General features: G+C 36.0%; 5 protein-coding genes across 5 annotated transcripts; 1 reads left to right on the top strand and 4 right to left on the bottom strand.

The window, feature by feature from the left end:
- Nucleotides 1-46: 46 nt before the first annotated feature.
- Nucleotides 47-6184, bottom strand: fam50a (family with sequence similarity 50 member A). The gene is made up of 13 exons (XM_026200129.1): nt 5931-6184; nt 5025-5109; nt 4557-4656; nt 3937-4079; nt 3524-3600; nt 2568-2634; nt 2317-2378; nt 2073-2149; nt 1661-1715; nt 1301-1349; nt 1049-1119; nt 627-737; nt 47-343 (listed from the first exon to the last, which is right to left on the bottom strand). Exons 1-13 carry the CDS (start codon nt 6039-6041, stop codon nt 335-337), a joined length of 1017 nt encoding a protein of 338 aa, XP_026055914.1. The 5' UTR covers nt 6042-6184; the 3' UTR covers nt 47-334.
- A 360-nt stretch (nt 6185-6544) lies between these two features.
- Nucleotides 6545-10494, top strand: tmed4 (transmembrane p24 trafficking protein 4). Its single transcript, XM_026200132.1, has 5 exons — nt 6545-6759; nt 7375-7475; nt 7594-7719; nt 8211-8357; nt 10081-10494. The coding sequence occupies exons 1-5, from the start codon at nt 6615-6617 to the stop codon at nt 10228-10230; spliced, it is 669 nt and encodes a 222-aa protein (XP_026055917.1). The 5' UTR covers nt 6545-6614; the 3' UTR covers nt 10231-10494.
- Nucleotides 10495-11710: 1216 nt separating this feature from the next.
- LOC113041536 (pyridoxal phosphate homeostasis protein-like) lies at nt 11711-16694 on the bottom strand. Its single transcript, XM_026200130.1, has 8 exons — nt 16566-16694; nt 15159-15266; nt 15048-15083; nt 14891-14966; nt 14619-14759; nt 13910-14052; nt 13423-13521; nt 11711-13329 (listed from the first exon to the last, which is right to left on the bottom strand). The coding sequence occupies exons 1-8, from the start codon at nt 16674-16676 to the stop codon at nt 13174-13176; spliced, it is 870 nt and encodes a 289-aa protein (XP_026055915.1). The 5' UTR covers nt 16677-16694; the 3' UTR covers nt 11711-13173.
- A 447-nt stretch (nt 16695-17141) lies between these two features.
- Nucleotides 17142-18618, bottom strand: snrpg (small nuclear ribonucleoprotein polypeptide G). The gene is made up of 4 exons (XM_026200133.1): nt 18468-18618; nt 18192-18214; nt 17834-17958; nt 17142-17423 (listed from the first exon to the last, which is right to left on the bottom strand). The coding sequence occupies exons 1-4, from the start codon at nt 18497-18499 to the stop codon at nt 17373-17375; spliced, it is 231 nt and encodes a 76-aa protein (XP_026055918.1). The 5' UTR covers nt 18500-18618; the 3' UTR covers nt 17142-17372.
- A 178-nt stretch (nt 18619-18796) lies between these two features.
- si:ch211-148l7.4 (zinc finger protein 329) lies at nt 18797-22600 on the bottom strand. Its single transcript, XM_026200128.1, has 2 exons — nt 22410-22600; nt 18797-22015 (listed from the first exon to the last, which is right to left on the bottom strand). The coding sequence occupies exons 1-2, from the start codon at nt 22451-22453 to the stop codon at nt 20500-20502; spliced, it is 1560 nt and encodes a 519-aa protein (XP_026055913.1). The 5' UTR covers nt 22454-22600; the 3' UTR covers nt 18797-20499.
- Nucleotides 22601-22779: the final 179 nt, after the last annotated feature.

Below are 22779 nucleotides of genomic sequence, written 5' to 3'. Positions count from 1 at the left end.
GAGTTGCGATTGAGCAATAATGAAATTAGTCAACAGGAAACCTTGCAAAGGTACATAAACGAGGAATTTATTTTTAATTAGGATTCAAGAAGTGACTAACACTCGTGATGTTATTTACAATCAAGAAGGAAGAAGGTGTCAGGTTAGTTGTGACAGAATGTTCAGAATCGGCCTGGTTTAGGCCTTATCTTCATACAACAAAAATGTGGGTCCAAACATTTATAGATACTCAAAAACGCTAGGCAAGATCAAGCATTTCACTGCCAGGTGTTTATACAACCAACAACACAGAAAGATGGTTCAGGAACTCTGCAAATCTTGTAGATGTGACATCTCACCGAATCTGTAAAGCAATGCAAAATTGTAAGTAAACACATTATGAATCCAACCAATGCATTTTTTTAACCCCAGAAGACCATGATTTATTTGTACTCTGCCGACATCTTTTTTTCATCAATCAAAAACCTTTTTAGCTAGTCCTGGAACACATCAGTGTTTGGTTTTGGTTAGGACCGTGTCAGACCTTGTCACGATCATGCACGTCAAATTCATAAAGCTTCTTTCATTCGGTTCTGCTACTGAACAAAAAGCTCCAGAAAACTTTAGAGACTTGTATTTATACTCACAGTGTATTTGTCCCATTTTTTTTCAGGATCGTAAGGCTCCCAGCGGCTGGCAGGGAAGATGTGTTTGTTTTTTTCATACCAGCTCCTCAGCACCACTTTTCCCGCATGAGACTAGACAAACGAAGAAACAAAGAGCTTGGAAAAATAAGCCAAGAAACATTGTGTTCGAGTCCTCAGGCTGAAACATGTCATGTCGCTGACTGTCCAAGCTTTGTGGCATCAAATCTTTGAAAGACTCGAGTTGTTCAACAAATACTGGTGCATGAATGCTGATTTTCTACAAGAATTCGATCCAATTTCACATTCGCCTGCCCTAAAAACATCACATAAAAACAAACAAGCAGGTCTCTTCCTGTCAATTTGGGTGGTTCTTGTCCAAAATGTGCATCAGACAGGATACTGATAGTCAGAAATCTCCTTACCTCATCCTTCTCAACTGTGGCATCGTTCACTAGCCGAATATCCTCATGCACATCAAAATTGAAAAGGGGCCCTGAGAACCAGGAAAGCCTCATTTCAGTGCCATAAACAGAGATCCAACACAAAAAGTAGCAGGCTTATATTAAATTTAATAACTGTTATCCAAAAAACATCAGAGCAGAGACGTGTAAAAAAAAAAAAAAGCCACATGGGAGCCTGTCAAACTAAATGTGGAGGATAAAGTGGGAACTTACCACTTTTGCCTCTTGCTTTTGTCACAATGAAATCATAGAAACTGTGATGCTGGAAGAAAAGCATTTTTAGTCAATGAGAGTGGTTTTCTATAAACAATAATCTGTGATTTACTACCCCTTGTCTATGTGATCAGTTAAACACTTACTAAAATGCTCTTAAAACGCTGTAAATAAGGTTGCGTCGTAAAAAAATGTGAAGTTGTGCTTGTCACAAATTCTGACAATGTGATGCAATAGTGCCTCTTATTGTAAACAATGATGTATCTTCCAATGATTTAGGAGTGTCTCAATTGGTCTTACATTAGAGAAGATTAGAAGAATAAACACTGAAGCACTTTTTGTGGTGGAAACTTTACTCACATGTGGAATGATCAAATCCTCTTTAATGTACATTAGATGCTCCACTCCTGCTGACCTGAAGGACACAAAAAAGACTGATATTAGCTCATAGTTCAAATCTAAAGGCGCTAAAACGTGCATGTATGACATAAGAAGCATTCATTGCTCAAACAGTGTCTGGATTTTGTCTAGAGTTTTCATTCAACACCAATTATGACACGAACAGCAGGCCTGAAAATGAAATATGACGTGCTTTCTGCACGTGAAATTCAAGGAAGCCAAAGTTGACCGAGCACACATTCAATATTTACTCAGTGTGAGTTACACTACATTTTAACTGGAGCCTGTCCCTCTTTAATGTGTTTACAGAAAGGCAATTTTGTGTATTAAAACTAATAATGTTTTAATAGCAGGGGGAAATGAACGTGTTTACCTCAGCTCACTGAAGTCTTTACGCAAAACTTCCAGGGCTCTTTGGAGAAACTGTTGAATTGTGTTGCCTTTCTTCATCTACAAAAACGCACACAAAAATGTGTATTAAGTGTTGACAACATTTTAACGATACAGAACATGCATTAGAACATGTTTTTCCAAATTGCACACGGAACATAGTAAACAACAATGTAAAACATTTTGGGCGTGGCATGTAGTTACAACATTTGAAAACCTGCATTTACCTTGACAGTTTTTCGATGCCCTGAGCCATCCCAGTAGCTGAAAGTGATTTCAATTTCTTCACCTAAAAAGAGCCAAAGGATAGGTTTGCAGTATGCTTCTTTTGGCTGGTGGTTGCATGAGGAACTAGTCAGGTCAAAATTCAATTAAATTAGGAATAAGTCTATAGATTCAGTTGCACCCTTGGCCAGGTTCAGTGATATCAAACAAAAGATAATATCCATAACGCCACTTTGTGATCTGCATATCTTACTTTTGATCTTCTCCTGTTTTCTTTCCCACTCCTGCCGGAGTTCCTCTCTTAAACGGTTTTCTTCTTCCTGAAACACACACACAAAACATCTTAGAAGCTTTTTGGTATGTTTTCCCCAAAAATCTACTGTATTTTTCAAATGCTTATAACTACTAAATACAACTTTTGCCAATTTTTAGGAGTTCACGAGTCAATATAGTCATGATATAGTCATGGACTGCAAGCACCAAAACTTGTGGGGGATTTAAAACTAAAAACTCTTCAAATCTCTTTAACGAGGAAAAAAAAAAACTCCATTGGCAGCATCTGTGGCATGCTGTGATTATTACAAAATAAACAAATTCAACATTTTTATTTTTGAGGCAGTTGATACACACATACATAGTGTGATCATACATAGTGTGATCATCAAATCACTATTTTGTTTTTTGTTTTTATATTAAGTGTATGTTTAACTTTTGAAAAAAATTTAAAGCTGTGGGTATAAGCTATTTATTAGACTCACTGACCCATAAACGACATACATAGCTCTTATAGCAACAGTACAAATGCAAACAAAAGCTTCTTGACAGATTACAGGTAATCTGTCAGACCTAAGGATCTTGATATTCACTACAACTCAAACTGACTGGAAATGAGCCAAAGTATGCAGACAAACAAACATACCAGCAAAACTATAATTATTGTGGCGGTTAACATTGGCACACAGCTTTGTGATAAAGCTCAGAATGATGTCTGAATGTGCAACGTCTCTGCAAAAACGGCATATTTTATTTGATGTTTAGCCCAGAGGAGGCTCATGTTAAACCAACAGTCTTGTATAACTGCATTCAGATCCTTAATAAGAGGTCTTCAGGACAATCCCTCCACACTAATTGACACAATTATTTTAGACTGTTTATTCTAATCTATTTGTTGAATATAAACTATGTATACATGTGTAGCAGGATATTTACCTCTCTGTCCCTGTCTGGCAGGAAACTGGTGTCAACATCTGGGTTCTTCCCTAGTTTTTTCTTCTTTCCAGGTATGCCTGTTAAACACAAGGGTAAAACGTTCAAAAAGTTATCAGTGTATAAAAATATATAATCAAGAAATCACTTCATATGTGTTGATTCTGCCATCAAATAAGTAATAGAAGCACTTTTATATATTGGCTGCACAACTTTAAAATACTGCTTAGGAATTAAGAATCGAGAGTCATTAACAATGCTGAATATGCCGATCCATTTTTGTGCTGGTTTTAGGGTAAACTAATCAGGATGGGACCATGGACGTCTGCACTCATTGAACTATTTATTAGAAAGTTTAACAGTTTTGCAGACAGCTGTTCCGCTTCCGTGGAAAACGACAAAGTAAAATGTCATACAAAACTCCTCCTCAGTTTCCTCTTCCTCCTCATCTTCCTCCTCCTCCTCCTCTTCCTCTCCTTCATCTGGATTGAAGGATAAACTGGCAATCTTCCTTTTCTGCTCTTCCTTTCTTTTCTTCTCCTTCTGTTTCTCAAGCTTCCTACAAGGACAGACCAAATATGAAGGTATACGATAAAACTTTATACAGATTTTAAAGGAAAAAGAAACAAAAAAGCAGGATGCAGGTAAGATTTCATGCAAGAATATTCAACGATCTAGTCTTAATCTTAAAATGTAGTTAAATTATTTAATCTGACCTGACATAATATTTATCTGGACAGGGCTGAGAATTATATAGAGTTTATAAAGACCAGCAGAGGACTGAGCTAAAACAAACTGAGACATGGCTAAAGGAAAACACAGGCCAGCTGCCTGAACACAGAGAAATCTGATAACAACCCCTGACTTCATTACATTTTGTAGATTCTCACTATGACGATATTGCAAAAAGTAATTTTTAAAAGAGCTTTTTACTTGCTAAATTTGCCACAGGTTTAAATAAGTGCGAAAACTCAACATGCTTAAATTTATATATCAATAAATTAGCAAAGACCATTTTAGCAAAAGGAAAGCTTACAGCTGTAGCTCTTTTGACTGCTCCTTCTTGGCAAGCTGTTTCTCTCGTTCTTTGACCAGAGCTTCCTGCTTCGCTTTCATGTCATTCAGTGTCACCAGACCTGCAGAGAACAACATCATCCTTCACTCACACCTTGATTTAATATAGGGTTAATTAGGCTATTTCTCCCCGCAGTCATCTCAAGGACAAAAAGAGTCTTAATTTACAAGAATTCCCCCTACAAATCAAGCTTATTGGCTTAAATTCAATTATTCCACAGGAGGATGTGCATTATGACTAGGGTTGCCAACTGTAATAAAATTAAAGCACTTTGCAGTGTAATGACAATGTAACGATCATCAAATGACAGCTCTAATCATAACAACAATGTCTAATATTTTCTGATCAACTACAAGCAGCCTCACTGAAACAAAGCCCACAACAGAAGCAGGTCCATAGTAAGATATTGCATTTGTAATATTCACTTACCAACAGTGCTGGACTTGAGCTCCTGCTCCACAGCGTCATAATGAGCTGAGAACTTTTTATCAATGTTGGACTTCACCATATTGTCCTGGAAAGGAAAAGGTTAAGTTCGTTTAGTGACGATGTTATATATAACATAGAAGCTTTTTAGAGTGACTTGGGCTGCATATGAAGATTTCTGTAATGACACTTTATAAAAAATCATCAGAAATCGTTACATAAAAATTCACAGATCAGCAGTTGACATACAGTAGACACCCCCCAAAAAACAACTTTTAATATTGAATAATTTCAAATTTGCTTCAAATGGACATTTAAAATGTGTCTGTATGATTTAATGAATTACTATTGAAATATTTTGGTATATCATTTATTGCTATGATAAATTACTATGTACACTATTTGGGGTCACCATATATACAAATATATATATATTTTTGTTATATATATTTATGAACACATATAACTACAATTTTACAAGCACGTGATTTTACTAAAGCGTTTATTTATTTATTAGAGAAATTTGAGCATATTCATACTCTTTATACACTTTTTTTTTATAAATGCGATTTTACACAAAAATCCATAGTTATATTTACTATAGTAATGAGGGGCCAGTCATTTTTTAACATATACTACCTTAATTTTTTATACTACACTGATGAAGTCACCATAACGCGTGGCATAAAAAAATATAAAATTGAATTCATGCGGTCTAGAATGGGCAAGAGCAATATCGTGTTACAGGTTAAACCATCTATATACTATCATATATAATGGATATCTTGTAATGGAATTACACTTTTGAGGGAAACTTGCAGCTATTTATATCAAGATTGTGGTCAGAACGGGTTGAAAAGCCAGTGTGTTTGTATGTTGTGGTTGTGTTTATTATTCTGGCTCACGTGCCTCTGCTATCTTCTGTTTGAGCTGCTCGAGCTGCTCTCGCTCTCTTTCTCTCTTCTTCATGAGCTGCATCGCTCTCCCTGCTTCACTCGCCGCTCCTTTATACTGCGCCATCGTAGCTCTTTTACAAGATATTTAGAAAAAGAAATGAAAATACTGAAAAACGCGAAATAACTCCGGAGTTCAGCCAGTAAACAACAGAGAAACTTCTCGATTGAAGCAAGCGGTTGTGGGTAATCGCCGCAGTACGGCTTCCGGTTGATGAGCGGAATAACTGCATTCCAAAGTAAAAGTCTTCCCAGTTGCAGGCCTAAAAAAAATATTGCAGTCTTATGGTTTTAAGATTATGGTATTTCAAATATATCTTCATTTTTTATGTGCAAGTCACTAGTAGTAGAAAAAGATTTATTTATTTTACATAGAAAATCAGCATTGCATATACAAAAACAAGAGGTCTATTTCCTGAAATATGGTATGTTATTCTTTGTATTACTAGTTTATTAAATTAAACTGTTTAATTATTGAATTAAGGTTTTTTTTTAAGTATTTGTCATCAGGTAAACTTCCAGAAATTCTACTAGTGCTGAACTTTAGGGGACTTTTACTGAACAAAGGCCCTTTTGTCAGTGAGAATCGAGCAGCTCTGAAATCAATTCGCATCCCTGGATTGACTGAGGGGTGATTTGGATGGAGATGAAGGCGGTGGTGTCCTGTACCGGGCTTATGCTTCTATTTGCGTGGCTTTCTCCAAGCCAAGCCCTTTATTTCCATATCGGAGAGACGGAGAAGAAATGTTTTATTGAAGAAATACCCGACGAAACCATGGTGATAGGTACGTCCATTGTCAAATCGGCTCTCTGCGATCGGTTAGCTTTGTCGGCTAGTTGATTCATCCATCTGGATCATTTACCAGTAGAGCAGTTCACCGTTTGTCTTATTTAAAACACTTAAAATGAAGAAGTCTGATGTAAAATCAGAGTTAAGTATGGAGGTGCTTATCTGTGTCCATCTGTCCAAATAAAGGAGGGCTTTTAGTAGATCAGCACGATCAAGGATGTGGCAGGTGCAGCATCCTGCTTTGGTTCCTGAGATACAGGTGCAACCAGTTCATGCATTTACCGTTTGCTTACAGTGATCAGAAACAAGAGTTATGTTGAAAGGAGACGGTGTGTACTATAATGTTGCAATAATAATAATATTAATGTTATTCTAATAAATATGTTAGCACATTTTTAAAGGAATAATAAACTCACCCACTCACTCACATCACTCCAGTCATCAATTAATGACTTGTGAAGTGAAAAAAAATTAAAATAATTATTTATATATATATATATATATATATATATATATATATATATATATATATATATATATATACCATTCCTTTAATGGTACTGTTGCACATGCTGTAACATAATGTTGGGCTTTATTTGTGTCTTTTTAGGGAGATACAGAACACAGCTGTGGGACAAACAGGCTGGCTCTTTCCTCCCATCCGCCCCTGGTTTAGGCATGCATGTGGAAATCAAAGATCCTGATGCCAAGGTAGCCTTTCTATTTTCTACAAACTTTCTATTACTCTAGAACATGTATTTTGTAGTAAATCAGTTAATAGGGTTATATTTGGCAATAATAACTTTGGATACCAACTTCTGTTTTTCAGATCATCCTGTCCCGTCAGTATGGCTCGGATGGCCGTTTCACCTTCACGTCCCACACACCAGGAGAGCATCAAATCTGCCTCCACTCCAACTCCACCAAGATGGCGCTGTTTGCTGGGGGAAAACTGGTACGACTAAAAACCACGATAGTGCAAATAGATGTAGAGAACTCAATATGTTTCATATTAGTAGTACAAAACATTCATTTTTGTAATAAATTACATCAGATAATATGTCAAATGTGGTGATATTTTAGTTATATATATAATAACAATATATATATATATATATATATATATATATATATATATATGTTTATATTTTATTTTTTTGTGTACATTTTTTAGTTTTTTTTTTTAATATATTTCTATTTGCCGTTTTTTTTTCTATTTTATTTTATTTCAGCTTTAGTTCAATGAAGGTTTGGTTAACAGTCAAATAAATTATTATAAACATTGCTCTTTTTTCTTCTGATTTTTAAGTTTTAGAAATTACTTGTATATCAGTATAGTAATTTTATAGATGTTAAAAAAACAATTCCAATATCTAGTTCAATATAATACAGTAGGCCTGTAAGTGAACATAAACATGCGAGACCTTATATCATCCTGTTCTACAGAGAGTCCACTTGGAAATTCAGGTTGGTGAACACACCAACAACTACCCAGAGATCGCAGCTAAAGACAAACTGACCGAGCTGCAGCTGAGGGTCCGACAGCTCCTGGACCAGGTGGAACAGATCCAGAAAGAGCAGAACTACCAGCGGGTGAGTTTCAGCTCCAGGAACGTGTTTTCGCTTATGGCACAGTGAGGTGGTGTCGGCTGACCCACCAACTTAAGGCATTTAAACATAAATCTGTGCAGTTGCTGAAAGCAGGTACCTGCTCAGGATGTTTCACTTTTCTTATATTCTTTTCAATATTAATACTGTATATAGTTTCTAGGTAACTAAAACTAAGACCATAAACAAACATTTCATTACTTGAAATAGAATATTCTTGAAATAAAAGATAAAAATTCCCAAGGCAACATTTCTTATTTTCATTTTAGTTTAACTTGATGTACTAAAATAATGAAATAAAAATTACTATAAACTATGGGGGATTTATACAAATGTATTTGTTTACAGTAAAAATGTATATAAGAACTAATAATAAAAAAGCAGAATTACTAACTTTACATAATGTTACCATGAAAATGGAAAATATAAACTAAGACCATTTTTTAGGTATTTAAAATAAAACAAAATAAAATATAAATGTACTTTAACCTGATGTACTAAAAAAATTAATAAAAAACTATATAGAAATAAAAAAACAGAAACTAAGAAAAACACAGCAAAATTATTTAAACTTTAAATAAAATTAAAATATAGATAGAAAATATAAACTTTAGCACTATTCGGACGGGACTAGTTTTCTAAACTACGTTTGAGTTTCGATTCTTACCACCGGACGTCTATGATTTTCATGTACCAATTCGGACGGGGCTAGTATCTCCGTGTTTATTACAGAGGTGGGAGGGTCTGATTTGTGCATCTGGGCGTCACAGAGATCACGCGCTCTGAATGCGTGCATTGCATTCATTCAGAATGATTGCCTTAGTATTATTACACAATAAATACTAAATGGCTAGTATAGCAAAACCATGTTAATGTGTGGTTCCTTTAGTTTAATGGGTTTTCCTTTTTTTATTAAATGTAATTAAAAAATTATGTAACTGAGTAGTCTACATTAATGAACGTGAGTAATCTTACCTGATGCTGATATTATAATAGCCGGTATTAACAGTTTACGCGATCTGGCTCTTGATTTTATTATTTGTATTATTTTTTTTATTAATATCTATTTGCCGCTAAGCAAATATATCAAACATCCGCGCGGTAGAGCATCTACGGTAATTCTCGTTGGCCAAAACACACAAGGAAACGCGTTGTGAAATAAAATATCACCGGCAATCACAGACATTCGCATTCGGACGGGATTAGTTTTCTCAGAGGATCACTGAGTTTGCTGAAAAACGGTAGGTAATTTGCTCTGGAATTATCACAGAGGTTGTGTGAGAAAAACACAGACGTGGCAGATTCGGACGGGATTAAAATCACCGAGTAGGCTACGTCTGTGAAACGCAGATTTCTCTAACGACCCCCTGTGAAACCAGTCCCTTCCGAATAGGGCTTAAGACAGTAAAAGATTGTTACTTGAAATATAGTAAATATTAAAGAAAAAAAACATTTTTCATTTAGTTTGACTTTATGAATTAAAACCTGAAATGTTATTAAAAACAAAGACATCATTTACTAAACAGAAACTAATAAAAATGGTAAAAACAGCAAAATTACTAAAATAATGTGAAAATATAAAAACTAGTTACGATTTAACTCCTAGAAGTATTTCAGTGTTACTAAAATAACTGCAATCTAGTTGTCTGTTATATCATCCAGCATCTGTATGGGATGTACTGCACTCACAGTGTTTTTATTCCCACAGTACCGTGAGGAGCGTTTTCGTATGACGAGCGAGAGCACGAACCAGCGCGTTCTGTGGTGGTCTATCGCTCAGACCATCATCCTCATCATCACAGGAATCTGGCAAATGAGACATCTCAAGAGCTTCTTTGAGGCCAAAAAGCTGGTGTGAAGACCAGACGGCATCACAGTAACAATAACTCTAACTCTAAAACTAAGTTCAATTCGGTACAACTTTATCTAAAGCAGATAAATTCAGACACAATAAGCTTAAACAGGCAGAATATTAACGATTCTTAAAGGAATACTCAATTTTTTTTGCCATTAATCATTTACCACCATGTTGTTCCAAACTCATAAAAGCTTCGTTCGTCTTCGGAAAACAATTTAAGATATTTTGGATGAAAACCGGGAGGCTTGTGACTGTCCCATAGACTGCCAAGTAAATAACACTGTCAAGGACCAGAAAAGCATCATCAGAATAGTCCATCTGCCATCAGTGGTTCAACCATAACGTTATGAAGTGACGAGAATAGTTTTTGTAAGTGAATAAATAAAAAATAACGTTGACAGCAGTCTCCTCTTTGTCTCTACATATCACCAGATGCTCTGTTTTCTTTTAAATCAAAGCATAAATACATGTAGAAAGAGCACATCCTTGTGGCATGGCTGAAACAGAAGAGCATTCGCAGCATACAGTGAGAGACACAGAGGATGTCTAGCATCTAGAACATTGTTCATTTTACTAAATTGTATGATAGGAAAATGTTATGCCTTTAAAATGAAGAACTTTAGGGGTGCATGGAAACTACTGTTGACTTCAAGGTTGCATTACTGATAAATGTGAAAATCAAGCCAGCTAATCATTTTAGCATTTTTAATATGTATATATTGAGGTATTTTAAAGATTTTGACCAATCTGTGGCTTTGTTTTCATATTCTGTCTGTCTCGGGCTCTCAAATAGGTTTGATGTTCACGATTTTGAGAGGAATTTATTCAAGCTAATTGACTATAGCTTGCATTTTAGCTGATAAGACCAACACAAATTTTCTTAGTGGTTTACAAAATATGATTTTTGTTGTTGTGTTTCATGCTTTATTTATTAACTGCATTGACCACGTTTAAACATACAGGAATGTCTGTTTCAAGAATATATGTTGTTTATAGGATCTTTGGAAAATTTTGTACTGGCTTGTTACAAGTATACCAATTTCTAAAAATGCTGGTTTGCATGATGCACAAATCCTCCATATAATGTGACGATTTGAAGGTTATTTCTAGGCCATCACAGCTGTATTCTCAAGTGTCATTCCAGCTTTGTAATAAACTGTTCATCAGTGTGCATACAGATACTTAACTGTACACTTGTTGGTACTCAGTCTTTATATTGTTTGTTCTTAGTTTCTGTCTGTTTCAGGTGTTGTTTATTTGAATTAAATGTGTTTTAAATTAACAGATGTTCTCTGTCTTCATGAATGAGCAGCATAATGTATTTAATTTAAAATACAATAAAAAAATATATTTTTATGTATAAATATACTGCCATTGAAAACTTTGGGGACAGTAAGGATTTAAAGATTAAAACAGATTAATACTTTTTTTCACAGAGGATGGTTTTAATTGATTAAAGTGACTGAACATTTTTTCACTGTTCTTTTAAACTCAATTCATGAAAATAAAATAAAAATCTGTTTCTACGAAATTATTGAAGTACCCCAATATGGATTCCTGAAATTTACCTTTCATGCAATGTGTAACACAGCTCTAAATAAATGAAAAAATCCTGCGAAGTTATAAATCTGAAAGTGCACCGTGTATAAAGTTTAATGTCTCTCAACAGAAAGAATCGACTCTGAATTAATGAAACGAGTCGTTTTTAAAACGAATCCTAAGCCGTTTCACGTTGTCGTCAAAATCAAACGCTAGCATATTGCCCCGCCCACTTGTTGGTCTTTTCCTTTTCGCATTGGACTGAATGAAAATGCAAATTAAATTAATTATATATTAATTAAAATATATATGAAATACTAAAGTTGACCACTGCATTTATACATGCCACACAAACCATTTATTTTTCTAGTGTTTTATTGCTCCACTCACCTAAATCAATTAAATATTTATGTACTATCTATATTTATATATCAATAGTTAAATATATCTATATTTATATTTAATTATCTACTGCTAAGTTACAAGATGCTATTTGACACACAGATTGAAAAAAAAAAGATGTTAATTTCAGTTTTGGCTTTTCACAACCTACCACAAACCGTAAACTTATTAGTTTGACACAATACTGTATTAATCAAAATTTTTTAAAATAAAAATATGATGTGATTGCCTCTAAACAAGCTTCCAAGAATCAGGATAATCTCTCTCTCGCATTGTAAAAGGCCTCAGACCCTCAGTGTCTCCAAAATGCCATGTAAATGCTCCTCTCTGTATTAATAGCACCTTTATTTCTGTGTTCTGTACTGAAACCAGTGTGACTGTTGATCAATGCTAAATTCAACGCCAGTGTTTTGGGCGATATGAAATCCTACAGGAATTGATGACAACACCACACACACACACACACACATCAGTCCTGACACAGTTTTCACTGCAACAGGTAGATACTGAAGCAATACTATAAATGTGCTATTTATATCATTTACATTTATGATTGTGAACAAAACACACTATAAACTACACCTACACACTTCTAGAAAGCTAGAAAAAATAATACATCCTATTGTTTTAATTAGATGCTAAAATGGGTTACTAACATCTAATCTAACGGAAAAGACAAATTATACCTCACATCTACCAAACTGAGCATGTGCTGACCCTGTATCTGTTATAAAAATGATCGCAAAACCAAGCTTAAATAATTTACAGATGGCTGGAGGACACTTCTGGAGAGCTTTCGACAATAAAAACACCTTCAGGAAGTAAATGTAGTAATCCAGTTATTAAATCACACTTCTTTCTAGTTCTTTAGCCACAGAAGACCAGGTCAGCAGTGTTAGTTACGACATATTAAAGGCCCTTGACTGGTGAATGGTGAGCCCAGTCATTGGGAAGAAACCCAAGAGGTCCCACATTTAGCTCAGTAACCTTTTCCCCCATCATTCATTGCTTTGTGACCGTGAGCCGGTCCAGTTTTCTGGCTGCTTCCTCACAGACGACCTTTGGCTTTCTCTCCGGACTGGGACTAGGGGTGTTGGGGTATTCTCGGGTGCCGAAAATAGTGCTGCCGACACGCACATTTGTAGAGCCAACCTCGATCTAATTGGGAAAACAACCCAAACTTAACTAAATCGACTTTGCAATGAAATGAAAGTACGATTGAGGAGTATACTGTAATTAAGCCACACTCACCGCATGTTCAAAGTCAGTAGACATGCCCATACTGAGCTCAACCTGCTCTACTGGGATCTGCAGACTTTCACAGACTTCCTCACGACGTTCCACCAGCATCTAGACACCACAAAAATTCATTTACATACTTGCTATGTTAACAGCCTTTTAGCATAAAGTGAGCTTGAATAACAGTTTCTACAAAATTATTAAGCAGCAAAAGTGTTGCCAACTTTGATAATAGCAAGAAATGTATCTTGAAAACCACAAACTGTCATAATAGAATGGTTTCTAGAAGAACATGTGCCACTGAAGACTGGAGTAATGATACTAAAAATCTAGCTTTGCCATCACAGAAATAAATATTACTTACATTTTAATATATTTTACAATATTACTGCATTTAGTCATATAAATGCATTCTTGGTGCACATAAGACACTCCTTATGAAAAAATTCAAATTTTGGTAAATATCTTCAAATATGCAAGGTCGGCTGATCTGATGCACCTGGAAATCGGGGTTGGGGCCTTCGCTGAGGTCGTAACCGTAACGGCCAATCGTCATGAGCCCGGCGAAGTCAAGAGCAGGACACTGAGACACAATGTGTTTTACCAGGTTTACAGTCTCATCGGGAGGCAGGCCATGTTTACCTGATGAAACATGTCCAAGAGAGACGATCGTGCTGAGGTTTCAGAAAAACTGTCATCTGATACACTGATTTCGTAACGCTTAACTGTTTTTGTTAGACATGTGCCCACTGTGACATTCACATCCTGTTGGAAAGCGACTCAAACAACATCTGAACCTTTGATATGGGCTTTTGCAACAAAATGGCATAAAAACCTGAAACCCAGTATGATGTTCCCAACAGTGAATCTTTCCATTTCACAAACATCTGCTAAAATACAAAGCACCGCAAGTGATTTCGTAAAAATTTAAGCATGCAAAGATCCAGCTGTAAGGCATTTAGGGACATTTCATTTGTACAGTACTACTGACTAATGTCTCATTAAGAGTCCAAATTGGTTTTCAACCATTTTAATATTGTGCCAGAAAGTGAGGAAGGTTTTATGTGTCGTGACATGTTGAAAAAAAAAAATTAAAAACAGGCCTGAGCTACAATGAAAGATACAATTTGTAAGGTTTCTTAATTCTCATAAAATAGCAAAACACTGTCAAATTTTCAGAGCTGAAGATTTGGGTGAAGAACACTCACTTTGCTCTCCGCTGGTGTTGATCTGAACCATAATCTTTAACCGCTGTGTGTTTGCGGCTCTCATTTTTTGCCAAGAGCTGTTGACTCTTTCAGCCAGTTTCACAGAGTCTATCGTCTCTACCATATACAGGTTTGGGACACCTATGATTGAATGAAATGAATGTGGTTTCATTCAGAATAAAACAGAAATAAAGGCCTAAACCTATTAATCTAACATTTCCAGTCAATCTAGTATTTAAAAGTCAAGCTAAAAGTGAAAGCGCTTTGCTCACCCAACAGTTTGTTGACATTATTCTTTTGCAGATGACCGATGAAATGCCATTTAATTTCAGGACATGATGAGACAACCTACAAACATGTTTTGCACTGATCAAGACGTTTGATCAAAAACAACTCAAATACATGTCAATTTGTCTGACTTCATCATACCAGGGGATGGGAAGCTTTCTCAACAAGTTCATTTACCTGTGGAGAAAGGGGATATTTAATATGAAATACGTGACCAAGCTTCAAAACATGCATGCTTATTTATATACTCACATAATTCTCTCCAAAGTTTCGTTGTCCATGTTTGTAAGCCTCCACCACCATCTCTGGTGGTTTAGTCTTACTAACCGCTACCAGACGAGGGGCTATACATGGTAACGTCTGCAAGAGAAAAGTAAAATCCTGTCTCTAAGCTTACTGCTTAGTGTATAAGAGCAGCATTGGAAATAAACTTTTTCTTAATACAATATTTGCCCAACTAGAATTAATTATTTTCTGCTAGATCTGATATTTTATGTTAAATATTGTTTCTTAATATACAATATATACAGATTATACAACATATACAGTGGTGGCCAAAATTATTAGAACACTAATATTTTCACCAGCTAAAAATTGTTTTACGTCAGATTTCAGTAGAAAATGTCAGTTTACATTTCCCAAATATTCATTTTGCCATTAATTGTAATAATCCAGTGAGATTTTAGTCTGACAGCAGCCAGTGCTCTCTAAAATGCTTCAAGAAACCTTCCTGCAAAGCTCCCTGAAAAACTATGCACAACTGCACCTCGGTCAAAAGCTGCTATAAATGCAAAGGACGCTCACACCAAATGTTGATGTCAAATGTCATTTAGTTAATATAAGTTAATTGATAAAGAAAATGATTTATTATTTCAGTGCCTAAAACTTTGCACAGTGCTGTAGCTTTGCAGGAAGGTTTCTTGAAGCCGTCTTGGAGACGTTTCTCACAGTTCTGAGTCAGTTGAGTCTGTCTCAGTTTGTTTTGTTTCTGATGATGATCAGATCAGATCAGATCTCTGTGTGGAGCACTGGCTGCTGTCAGACAAAAATCTCACTGGATTATTACAATTAAAGGCTAAATGAATGTTTGAAAATGTAAACTGATATTTCCTACTGACACAATACAGCAAAAGATAGAAATAACCAACTTAAAAAAATACTAGTGTATACTAATTTTGGCCACAACTGTACACACAATAACAAATCAGTGATTAACATATGATTTATTTTAAAAACCATCCAACTTAAAATCTTCGCGTGACAATGCTCCTTGTGTACACAGTAAAATGTAAGGACTCGATGTAATGTCAGAGTTTTAAGTGCATGTAACTGGCTCATGTCGTGCAGATTTCATTTGCAGGAGTGTGACTGCCGAGAATCACATATTCCATTCAACATGCATTCATTCATTATTCAAATGTAATACAGTCATTCATTCTGAATATCTTCCAACACTTTCATAATTTCAAATTAGCTATATTTAACCAGCTGTCAATCATCCCTTGTTACTATATGGAGCTCGCATGTGTGTAAAGGTTGAACAAATTACATAACCCTGCCATTACCACACGATGAGCACGAGTGGATAGTTTGTTTTTATTAGCGTTTCAAGAATATATTGTTAGGGTTCCAATTCAAAAGTAAGCGATGAAAACCGACCTTCGGGCGCCGGGAAACCGCTTGATTCACCCGGTCCACCACCGCCTGCACTTTCCTCCCAACCTCCTCCGACATCACTACTCTCCACTCCGCCTCAGTGCACGCGCACATGCACTAGCAGCGTGACGTCACGGGCGAATCCGGTCTACTCTCCGACAAAATAAAAGTCTCGCATCAGACGATTGATTGCGTTTTACCTACGCTTGGTAAATAAAGCCATCAAACAACACAGCGCTGAAAAGTAAAGTGTACCGTCAGCATTTCGAAAACAACAAACGAATATATTTTTTTTATTTATTGCAGACATTTTTAAACAGAATTTGTTTTTTTGGATCAATACATTTTTTATTATATCCTGTTCTATTACGGGCAACAGAAAAAGATATCTAATACTGCTAGATTAGACAAGGACTACGTGTAGGTTTCAGTTTTCTGGCAAATTTTACAGCTCTTTGAAATCCTAACAAGTCATGATTATTGATTTGTTCAAATGCATACAGCTACCAAGGCAATGAAAATGTTGACACAGTTTGAATATTAAATATTAATGAAAAGTGAATTACAGAAAGAGTTTGGATTAATCACACCATAGTCAATTTATTCACAAAAATGTATGAATTGTGTACACAATTTCTACAGACATAGTAATGTACATAAAAACAAGAAAGTTGTTTATAAAACAATACTTTAACAGAATCAAAGTGTTTGGCTTTAATAAAGTGTTGTGAACATAAATGAGAATTAGTTTTTTTTTCACATTTGCTGTATACAAAAAAAAAATGCAGGAAAAGAAAGAGGGCATCGTCCTCATACTCGTTCAAGAGCCTCCAACATAATAATACTGTTTCCTCTGATCACCTGAAGAGACACAAAAGAACAATCATCACTGCACAGAACAAAACCCATCACATCACAGATCTTTAAATGATATACTGAATATCAAGTCAAGTCTGCTTTATTGTCAATTCTTCCACATGTACAGTAAATACATACAGAGAATTGAAATTGCGTTACTCTCAGACCCTTTGTGCATACAGATAACAATAATACTAGAGCCTAAAAATCTAGATCAAATATAAAATACAGCTATACAATAAAAAAAGACATAATAAAAATAAATATGATATGATAATAATATAAGTTAAATATAACAATAGAACTATTACCTGAACATAATGTCAATCTACATTATATTTGTGCCATTTACTTTTGTTTCACCATAAGTTATGTATTTGGTTTGATAACAGACTATGATCTTAAGTACTGACCACCATCCCAATGGAGTTCATTTGTCCTCCAGGAGCCATTTCTATCGAGTCATCCACGACCAGATTCATGAAGGGATCAAATCCACGCAAGATGCCCTGAACATGACGGCCACCATTGAGCTTCACTGAAAGGGTGCATGGAAACAACATCTTTATAGAAGAAACCCACACACAGTATAGACAGAGATTCAGAACTGAGTTATCATCCGGGTTTATAAGAAGAACATCCATAGACAAGTTACAAATCACATACTGTTGAAGTTAAATATTTCTAGGATATTATTATGGAGATTCACAGATTTCATATACTTTTCTTTTACTGGACAATATTTTGTGAGAAAATCTTGTATATACTCACGTGAAAGCTTCTTGTCCATAAACCTATAAGACAAGAACAACACAGGCACTGGTTTACAGATACTGGACCAAACATTTAAACCTAATTCATACTAAACTGTAACAAAATGAAATAGCAAGTGGGTTTTCCGGGTTAAATTTTAATAATATTATGTAAGTTCGTTGTTCAATAAATGCAGACAAACCGCCTAGTGCGAGCAGAATAACGCTATGCTCACATTCAACGCATTTCTAATAGATTTACAATCACAAACAACAAAAGGCTTGAAATACTTACTTTTTCAACTCGGGTGGGTGTGCTTTGCTCATGTTTATTTCGTTATATCAACACTTTTCCACAAAAACGTTTTAAACACGTTTCAAACTATTTATGAACAGTAGCGGAAGTGGCGTACTAGGTCGCGGGATTTTTTTTAAAACTTGTCATCGTGTGCCATATCGCCCCCTACTGTAGCGGAGGGTGAACTTCAATAACATTGCACAACGTAATTTTGCTTTTTCTTTAGGAAAACCAATATATTCAACCTCAAACTTTAATGCCACATTTGGGCTACTGGTGTGTGTGTTTTTTTTAAAGCTACGAAAATAACAGCAAAAACTAACAAACCTTTTTAAACAATTTATTCAAAAACAATGCCAATGCAACGTGTAACATGAGGTAAGTTTTCTGACAAATATTCTTCCAAAGAAAAAAAAAAATCACATCTTGGGACAAAGCAGGTGATACTGGAGGTAGCCGCAAGTACGGTAAACACACCCAGACAGTAATGTTGAAAACTAAATTTAAAAAGCCTCCAGTATATATTCTTAATAAACTATTAGATTAATGGGGGATATAGTTATATTTGCACTTACACTTTTGCACCACATCATTTAAAATTTGAATCATAAAGTGAAATTTACACAGTGTTCAAAGACAAAAAAAAAAAAGTCAGTGCAAAAAAACAAAGCTGAAAAAAAATGAAAATGTTAGCAATGTTATATAAAACATCAGAAACAAATGAAGATTATTAAAGGTTAAGGACCCCTGATATACAAATTAAACAATAAAATGGACTTGTTAGTCACCTAATCTGAGTTTTCATATTATCACATGATTCACTCATCCAGTCTAGTAAGAAAGTTATGAAATTAAACTAGCAATATTTGGTCTGATAGCATAGAATATAATGCATATAAGGCATGCTACTATCTGTAAAGCTTCTACAACTTTATAAGAATAAGGCTTACTTTGTTTCATTTAGTTTAGGAAACACAAACTTCTCAATGTAAGTAAAATGCTATATAATAAAACAAGCTGAAACACTTCAGTAGCCGAATCTAGCAGATACAAAGATATTATATCCTCCAACTTGAAAGATCACAAGCAGCAGCACATACATAAAGCAGGTTTTGTGTTTCAGCAAGGCACTGGCCATCTCGAAAACACGTATGTTTATGTCAAAATATTAAATTCACCATATTCTCACAGTAACATAATGGATATGACTTCTACACGGGTATAGAGGTACGGAGAACATTGACCTGAAGCAGAAACATGCACTGAGTTGAAGTGGTTTTCATTAGGTACCCGTATCTGGCTTGTCGATCTTATCAAAGGCCTCTATTATTTTTCTGGCAGTTTGGCTCAGATTGGTGGAAGTGAGTATCCCTGTAAACAACATTATACCTCACGAACCACAGAAATCAAGACCTGTAAAAAAGCGTATTAATATTCAGACAGTTTACCAAAACCAAAAATGCCTGATGAATGTATTTCTGATAGCCTGAACATCTGCAGACTGATTTTCCTGCCCTTAAAGGTTCACCCAAAAACATAAACCCTGTCATCATTTACTCGCCCTTATGTCAGCATGTTTATGTGGAACATACAAGATGATAATTTGAAAAATGTCTGTAATAGTTTTAGTTGAAATTGACTTCCATTAAATGGACAAATATATAATGGAAATCAATGGGAATCGAAACGTTTTGGTTACCAATGTTTTTCTTTTGTGTTCCACGACATTAGAGTGAGTAAATGATTCCAAAGATTTCATTCTTAAAGGAATAGTTCACCAAATAATTTCAATTCCATAATTATATGTATATGCATACACAAAAATGCAAAGAATATTCACTTTTTTTCAGAAGCACTTTTAAGGTGGTTTTTGTCTAATGTATGCAATTGTTCTTAAAAAAAAAAACAAGTATGTTTTGTAAAAAAAAAATACTAACAGTTAACATGATTAGAATATGATGGTGAGAAAATTAGATTTTGTTTTTTTTTTGAGTGAACAATTCCTTAAAAAAAAAAAAAGGAAGCTCTTTTAATTATCACTGAATTCATCTTCATGTTCACGTATCAGATGCGTCTGGCAGTGCTCGAGAAAAGCATTCAGGGCTATGAACGCCTCGGCACAAGGCACACAGTGATAGACTTTTTCACAATCTTCAGGAATCTCAGCGAGGGGAATCCCACCTGTACACACACTACAACTCCTGCACGTGTCGGCTGGTGGAGGGCGTTCCTCTGGGACTTCCTCAGGGAACTCCTCATGGACTTTCTCATGCACATGCAGCTTAGCTTTGGAGCTAAAGACCTGGTCGCATGAAGTACAAGGATACTCGGCATCCTCGTCTTCATCACTATCATCCAGCTCATCCGTTTCCTCTTCTTCCGTTTGCTTGGTTTCCATCAAAACCGGTAGATTCTTGGTCCTAGGTCTACCTCTTGGTCTTTTTCCTAGGGTAGGTCTGAGCTCCTTAGCTGCCTTTGGGTGGAACCTGGTTGCGCCAGCGGCGGATGATTTGCTACTCAGCTCGAGGTGGGTCTGATGGTGAGAGCTGTAGTGTCTAAAATGCGCCCGACGCGTCAGATGGTGCAGGAACTCTTTTCCACAATGGAGGCATGGATATGTTTCACCTTTCCGTCTTTGCCTGGTGGTCTTCAAAGAGGTTCGCTGCAGTTTCCTCACCTTTATCTCCCGCCGGTGTTCCTCTTTCCTGTGCTGGTGGAGGAGTGATGTCTTAGGAAATGATTTGTCACAGGAACGGCATGGAAATGATGTACTTGAGATGAGAACTTCGTCTTCCTCCCCCTCGTCCCCCGTATCAGTCTCCTCCTCGTCCTTCTTCTTCTTCTTCCTCTTCTTCCTCAGTGTACTTACAATGCCATCTGTTTTCATCTCTGAGCTGCTTTTCATGTGCGCATCGGAAAAGCGCATGTGGCAACCAAGTCCAGCAGAAGAACGGAACGTTTTGTGGCACAAAGTGCATGTGGTAGGAGATGAGTTAACGCTTGGAGGAGACGGAGGCAAGGAGGCATTTGAAGGTGGAGGAGGTTTGAGAGTCTGGGCGGGCTGACAGCCTCCGGCCTGCTGGTGGTGCAGCAGCTCTTGCTTGTGGCTGAAGGCTTGTCCGCATGGAGCGCACGCATAGGGGCTATTGTCATGATAGAAGGGATCTTCTGAAGATTCTGTCCCGCAGGAAGGGCAAGAAGAACCCCTCTGAGGTTTCCCCATGCATGTCTGGCACATGGATGAGGCGTGAGAGCATTTGTGTAGCTGCAAACTAGAGAGCAAAGCAAATTTTTGGCCACAGTGTTGACAGCCGTGGAGCTTTTGCAGGGCGTGCTCTCTTTTCTGGTGACACTCAAGACTCTTCTGGTCGGAGAATTTGTCGCCGCACTCTTTGCAGATAAAGGAAGACCGCTGTTGTTTTGGTTTGTACTCGATGCAAGTGATCAGTTGGGCCAGTTTAGATAAGGTTTCTGACATGGGTCTAGTCCTAGTGGGTATCTGGTCACCTTTTGCTCCATTCCAGCAATGTACAGAATCCATATTCCTAAAAGGAAATAAAAAAAAATAAGTAAATCAAATTGACTCCATTTAAATTCAATTCTTTTAATTTTCTAATTCATTTTCAATTCAAAAATGGCTTTTAATATAACATTGTATTGCATATATCGATAGATAGATAGATAGATAGATAGATAGATAGAACACACACACACACACACACACACACACACACAACTACAAGGTTTTAATAGAACCAGTTTACATAATTAACCAGGATAAAATAATAAAATTTAAAATAATGAAACAAACTGATGTTCTTGGCTATAAAATGAAGACACCCATCGCAACTCCATGCAGTATCGCTGTAGCACTGAAACAGGAAGAGTTTGCTAGTTGTTTTGCTATGCTGTTTACATGCAACTCACAGACAAACTTACCCGCCCGAGGACTTTGTCTCACACAAAATAGGTTTCTCGCACATCTATGTGGAAATTACAGCAGCTGTTTGCAGGTTCATAAACGCAAAACGCGAGGAATTGTGTGGTTGAACGCACACGGACTTTCACTTCAACTTCCACGCGCTTCTTCTAAGCTTAACGCAAGGCAGTGTGAAGAACTACAATTCCCATCATGCCCTACGCGTTTACTACATAAATAAGCGTGAGTATAAAATTAAATTAAAACCATATTTCCATATAGTCTAATTTATTATCAGCTGATTTATAAAAGGGCACATGAAAGACTGCCTTATAACAATTTAGACGTTTCATTTTCAATTCATCAAGAGCATTTATTAAGTGTTTACAT

The sequence above is a fragment of the Carassius auratus genome, chromosome 23, assembly GCF_003368295.1.
Source record: "Carassius auratus strain Wakin chromosome 23, ASM336829v1, whole genome shotgun sequence".
In the NCBI taxonomy this organism is placed as follows: domain Eukaryota; kingdom Metazoa; phylum Chordata; class Actinopteri; order Cypriniformes; family Cyprinidae; genus Carassius; species Carassius auratus.
The sequence above is the reverse complement of the archived record's forward strand: the minus strand, read 5'-3'. Positions and strand labels throughout refer to the sequence as shown.

Coding starts and splice junctions, on each gene's coding strand:
- fam50a (XM_026200129.1), bottom strand. CDS start 6,041: ATGGCGCAGTATAAAGGAGCGGCGAGTGAAGCAGGGAGAGCGATGCAG. Junction 4,657..5,024: donor GCTCAAGTCCAGCACTGTTG/GTAAGTGAATAT, acceptor TGTTCTCTGCAG/GTCTGGTGACACTGAATGAC. Junction 4,080..4,556: donor CAGTCAAAAGAGCTACAGCT/GTAAGCTTTCCT, acceptor CTGTCCTTGTAG/GAAGCTTGAGAAACAGAAGG.
- tmed4 (XM_026200132.1), top strand. CDS start 6,615: ATGGAGATGAAGGCGGTGGTGTCCTGTACCGGGCTTATGCTTCTATTT. Junction 7,476..7,593: donor TCAAAGATCCTGATGCCAAG/GTAGCCTTTCTA, acceptor TCTGTTTTTCAG/ATCATCCTGTCCCGTCAGTA. Junction 8,358..10,080: donor AAGAGCAGAACTACCAGCGG/GTGAGTTTCAGC, acceptor TTATTCCCACAG/TACCGTGAGGAGCGTTTTCG.
- LOC113041536 (XM_026200130.1), bottom strand. CDS start 16,676: ATGTGCGCGTGCACTGAGGCGGAGTGGAGAGTAGTGATGTCGGAGGAG. Junction 15,084..15,158: donor GAAACTTTGGAGAGAATTAT/GTGAGTATATAA, acceptor CTTTCTCCACAG/GTAAATGAACTTGTTGAGAA. Junction 13,330..13,422: donor CTACTGACTTTGAACATGCG/GTGAGTGTGGCT, acceptor TTTCCCAATTAG/ATCGAGGTTGGCTCTACAAA.
- snrpg (XM_026200133.1), bottom strand. CDS start 18,499: ATGAGCAAAGCACACCCACCCGAGTTGAAAAA. Junction 18,215..18,467: donor CACCCACCCGAGTTGAAAAA/GTAAGTATTTCA, acceptor CTTGTCTTATAG/GTTTATGGACAAGAAGCTTT. Junction 17,424..17,833: donor TGAACTCCATTGGGATGGTG/GTCAGTACTTAA, acceptor GTGTCTCTTCAG/GTGATCAGAGGAAACAGTAT.
- si:ch211-148l7.4 (XM_026200128.1), bottom strand. CDS start 22,453: ATGTGCGAGAAACCTATTTTGTGTGAGACAAAGTCCTCGGGCGG. Junction 22,016..22,409: donor GAGACAAAGTCCTCGGGCGG/GTAAGTTTGTCT, acceptor ATTTCCTTTTAG/GAATATGGATTCTGTACATT.